A 4,237-nucleotide genomic window follows, 5' to 3' on the forward strand; every position below is an offset into this window, starting at 1 on the left:
TCGTGCAGACAAGCACACACACACACACACACACACACACACACACACACATCAAACAAGCACACACACATCAAACAAGCAGACAGACAAGCACACACACACACATCAAACAAGCAGACAGTCAAACAGACAGACAAGCACAAGTACACACACATCGCACAAGCACACCCACACTAATGAACACACACACAGAGAACCAGACAAACGGACACATTAAAAGAGAGAAGCGTGAAGAGAAGTGAAGTACCTCCTCATAACCAATTTTGTTATCGTTAGCAAACTCCCTCTTCTCTTCTGTTGTAAGATTGGAAAAACGGTAACGAAACAGGTCTAATTCTTGCTGAAGAAACCAACGACGCAATTCTTCCCTGCAACAAAAATATAAAATCTATGGTCAATACCAGTTGGACTAAATATCTTGTAGCATTTGGCTGCGTTCCTATACGTTCTGAGTTCAAATCCCGCACAGATCTTCCTCCGCTTTGCATTCATACAAGGTTGATAAGACAAATGCCGCAGTTGTCTCCCTTGCCTTGTTCAGGCACAAAATAATGTCGTGGTTTGTTTATGCTGTTTAGCCGCAGATGATCAAAGACCTTCCAAGCATGACCATCTCTTCTTTTCTTTATATGCAGGGAACCCACGAACACATTAACTAAAGCTTGTTTTTTATTAAACGGGTAGGTGTGGCTGTGTGGTAAGAAGTTTGCTTCCTAACCACATGGTTCCAGGTTCAGTCCCACTGCGTAGCACCTTGGGCAAGTGTCTTCTACTGTAGCCTCGGGCCAACTAAAGCCTTATGAGGGGATTTGGTAGACGGAAACTGAAAGAAGCCCATCAAACATAGATATAGGAGTGGCTGTAAGAGAAGTAGCTTGCTCACCAACTACATGGTTCTGGGTTCAGTTCCACTACGTGGCATTATTCTAGTATTACAAACTGTAGCAATCTGCACTGAGCTTCTACATGGTCACTTGGTCTGCTAGAAATAACAGCCAATTCTCAAATACAAACCTAAGGAACAGATTGTTAAAAGCAGTGATGACTGAAAACAACTATCCAAGACAGGTAAAATCTGTCAGACTTCTAAACACATTGTTTTTGGCTTAATTTCACTCACAAGGTGGCAGTGTCAATCCTGAATCTATGAGAGATGATGCTTGCTCCGAGATGCTTCGTAGAGATGAGAAAGAAACAGAGTCGTTGGCACACAAAACAATAACATAAAGAAGTTCTAAAAATCAACTTACGATCGACAATAAGCAAGTCGAAGAATAAAGTGTGAAACATGATCAAATCGACCGGTTTTCTGAAAGAAGAAGAAATTTTAAAATTATGTATGTATGGATTTTTACATATTAATATAAACAAATATATACATATATTATGCACCATACAACCATAGGAGAGGTCCTCTCCTTCATTGGACACTAAAACTCTGCTTGCGAAGACCTGTTGGGGCAAGTGAAATCGAAATCGTAATTGAACCATATTCGAACACTGGCACCTGCACCAGTGGATCACTAACAGAACTGTCCGAGCGTGTTCATTGCCAGAGCAGCTGTCTGGCTTCTGTGCTATTGGCCCGTAAACAGCACCATTTGAGCGGAATCATTACCAGCTTTGCTTTCTAGAACTTGTGCTGGTGGCACGTTAGAAAATCATTGGAGCACATCAGGGGTTTAGGGTTTAGGGTTAGATTTAAGGTTAGGGTTTTGGATTCAGGGTTACGGTTAGGATTAAAGATAAGGGTTAGGGTTTAAGGTTAGGATTAGGGTTTAGGATTTTGGGTTAGGGGTTAGTGTTAGGGTTTAAGGTTAGGGGTTAGGTTAGGATTAGGGTTAGTGTTAGGGTTTGGGTTAGGATTAAGGTTTAGGGATGGGATTAGGGTTACTCCGAAAACGGGCGGTGTACCTATTCTTTACCTCCGTCCTAAATAACAAATAATACTTACTCTTATTTCCTTCCATATTTTGGTAGTCTTCAGTTTGGCCCGCAGTTCACGGTTGTAGTCGTCGTTTAGCTTGACGTATTGAAGACCCAAAGACTCAACTATTTTCAAAACTGGGAAAAAACAAATATAAGACAGGTAAAATATTGAATAAAGATGGTCACTTCCATCGATTCCGAAAGAAAGGATTAAGGGCACCAATTTTTGAGAGAGGGGGGGGGGTAAATCAATCAATTACATCGATCCCCAGTGTTCAATTGGTGCTCATTTTATCAAACCCCCCAAAAATGAAAAGCAAAGTCGACTTTAGTGGAATTTGAACTCAGAATGTCAGGACGAACGAAATGCCATTAAGCATTTTGTCCGACTTATCATAATAGTAACAATAATAATAGTACTGGGATATGCCAATACACACAGATAGAGAAATTAAGGCAAATAGACCAGATATAGTTGTCAAAGATCATGAAGAAAAAAAATGCTTTCTAATTGATGTATCAATACCAGCAGATGACAACGTTTCTCGAAAAGAAATGGAAAAACTTTCAAAATACAAAGACCTGGAAATAGAGATAACTCGAATGTGGAGTCTAAAAACAGAAACAATTCCTATCATAGTAGGTGCCTGAGGTATAATAAAAAAAATATTCAGACAAATACATAACAAAAACACCAGGACTTACAAATATATATAACATACAGAAAATTGCACTACTGGGTACTGCACACATTCTACGCAAAACACTTTCAATACAGTAAACATAAGAGCACCACAGCACATACCCAAGGCGCACAGAGCTGCGCTCGGTAGTGAAGTGAAAGCACATTATAAAAATAAAACTACTGAACAATAATAATAATAATAAATGAAAGAGCTTAGATTAGAGAAGACGGGGATCCGGCAAAGCTGCAGCAATCACCATTTAACATCTGTTTCCATGCCAACATATTCGTTTAATACGCATTTTTTACACCTATTATAATTGTTTTTGCTTTTTGGTGGCCGAGTGTAACCGACTTACCCCACTCCCACCCCCCAAAAATTGCTAAGTTACGGGGACGTAAACACACCAACATCGATTGTCAAGCGATAGTGGAGGGACAAACAGACAAAAATATAATGTTGGTGTGTTTACGTCCCCGTAACTTATCGGTTCGGCAAAAGACATCGATAGAATAAGTACCAAGCTTACAAAGTGGTGGATTTCTTCGACTAAAAGGCGGTGCTCCAGCATGGCCACAGTCAAATGACTGGAACAAGTAAAAGAATACAGTGGGTTTCAACTGGGGTCCATCTGACCCCTGGGGGTGTCCATGCAAGTGAAATAGTACATTGGGTACACAAAACAGTATATGAAGGACCCATGAAAAAATTTTGACTTAGATTTATTTATTTTTAGGAACAGCTGGGTTTCTTTCTCTAACGTCGAGGTCAACCTACACAAAGAATTTTTGAAAGAAATACCAAGAAACTAGTTTTTAAACACCGTGAGGGTACAGGGGTCCAACAAAATAAAACAGTAATTAAAGGGGTTCATAGGTAGAGAAAAAAATAGTTTAGAAACAACTCTACATCATCAAAAACGTATCTCTGCAGAAGATCATAAAAAACATGGATCTTAACGAAAGTTACGAGGAAACCAAAATAGGGACAGGAGGGGGGCCCTATTATGTAGTTATACCAAATAAACAGTATATATTACATGTATATAAACATTATATATATTATATACATACTTTTAACTCTCTCAATAGCGAAGTCTTCAAATTCCTGTAAAGATATATCGTCATTGGGAGACACATTATAAATGGTTAATTTCGCATCGTCTTCATTATAATTTGAAGAAATTGCTTTTATCGAAGATTTCTTCAGTCTTTTCGGAGCAATTTCCATATTTCTAATTTGGTAAGTAGCTATATAAAAGCTAATCCGTGAAATTACTTATTTTTGGTAGTTATTTTCATATAAAGAACGGGTGTTTATGAAAATCTGGTTTGCATTATATACAATGTCAGAAAATCGTAGTTTCCCGCCATCAGACTGCTGCTGATAAAGACCTGGTCTCGTCAGCGCGGGACGAGAGGGAAGCCGCTCTACGAGTAGTCTCTCGGTCTACTAGAAATAACAGCCACATTTTTGGCATTCCTGAAGAATAGAGTCGGAAATTACCTAGAACACCCCCAAAACTAATTTTTTTTTTTTTTGATGTGTAAGATATTTTAAGAATCATAGATTATGCTACTGCAATACCGAAGCCGGATAATGTTTACAGCTTGACCCAGAAA

General features: G+C 38.9%; 1 protein-coding gene across 1 annotated transcript in view; it reads right to left on the reverse strand.

The window, feature by feature from the left end:
• LOC106875764 (DNA primase large subunit) overlaps positions 1 to 4,225 on the reverse strand; it is a 12,678-nt gene extending 8,453 nt beyond the window's left edge. Inside the window, exons 1-4 of the mRNA XM_014924023.2 lie at positions 3,689 to 4,225; positions 1,955 to 2,064; positions 1,251 to 1,309; positions 248 to 368 (exon numbers count right to left, since the gene is read on the reverse strand). Coding sequence (XP_014779509.1) covers positions 248 to 368; positions 1,251 to 1,309; positions 1,955 to 2,064; positions 3,689 to 3,845 — 447 coding nt within the window. The 5' untranslated portion in view covers positions 3,846 to 4,225. The remainder of the gene's footprint in view (positions 1 to 247; positions 369 to 1,250; positions 1,310 to 1,954; positions 2,065 to 3,688) is intronic.
• Between the last annotated feature and the right edge of the window lie 12 nt (positions 4,226 to 4,237).

Source organism: Octopus bimaculoides, chromosome 8 (assembly GCF_001194135.2).
Source record: "Octopus bimaculoides isolate UCB-OBI-ISO-001 chromosome 8, ASM119413v2, whole genome shotgun sequence".
NCBI classification, from domain to species: domain Eukaryota; kingdom Metazoa; phylum Mollusca; class Cephalopoda; order Octopoda; family Octopodidae; genus Octopus; species Octopus bimaculoides.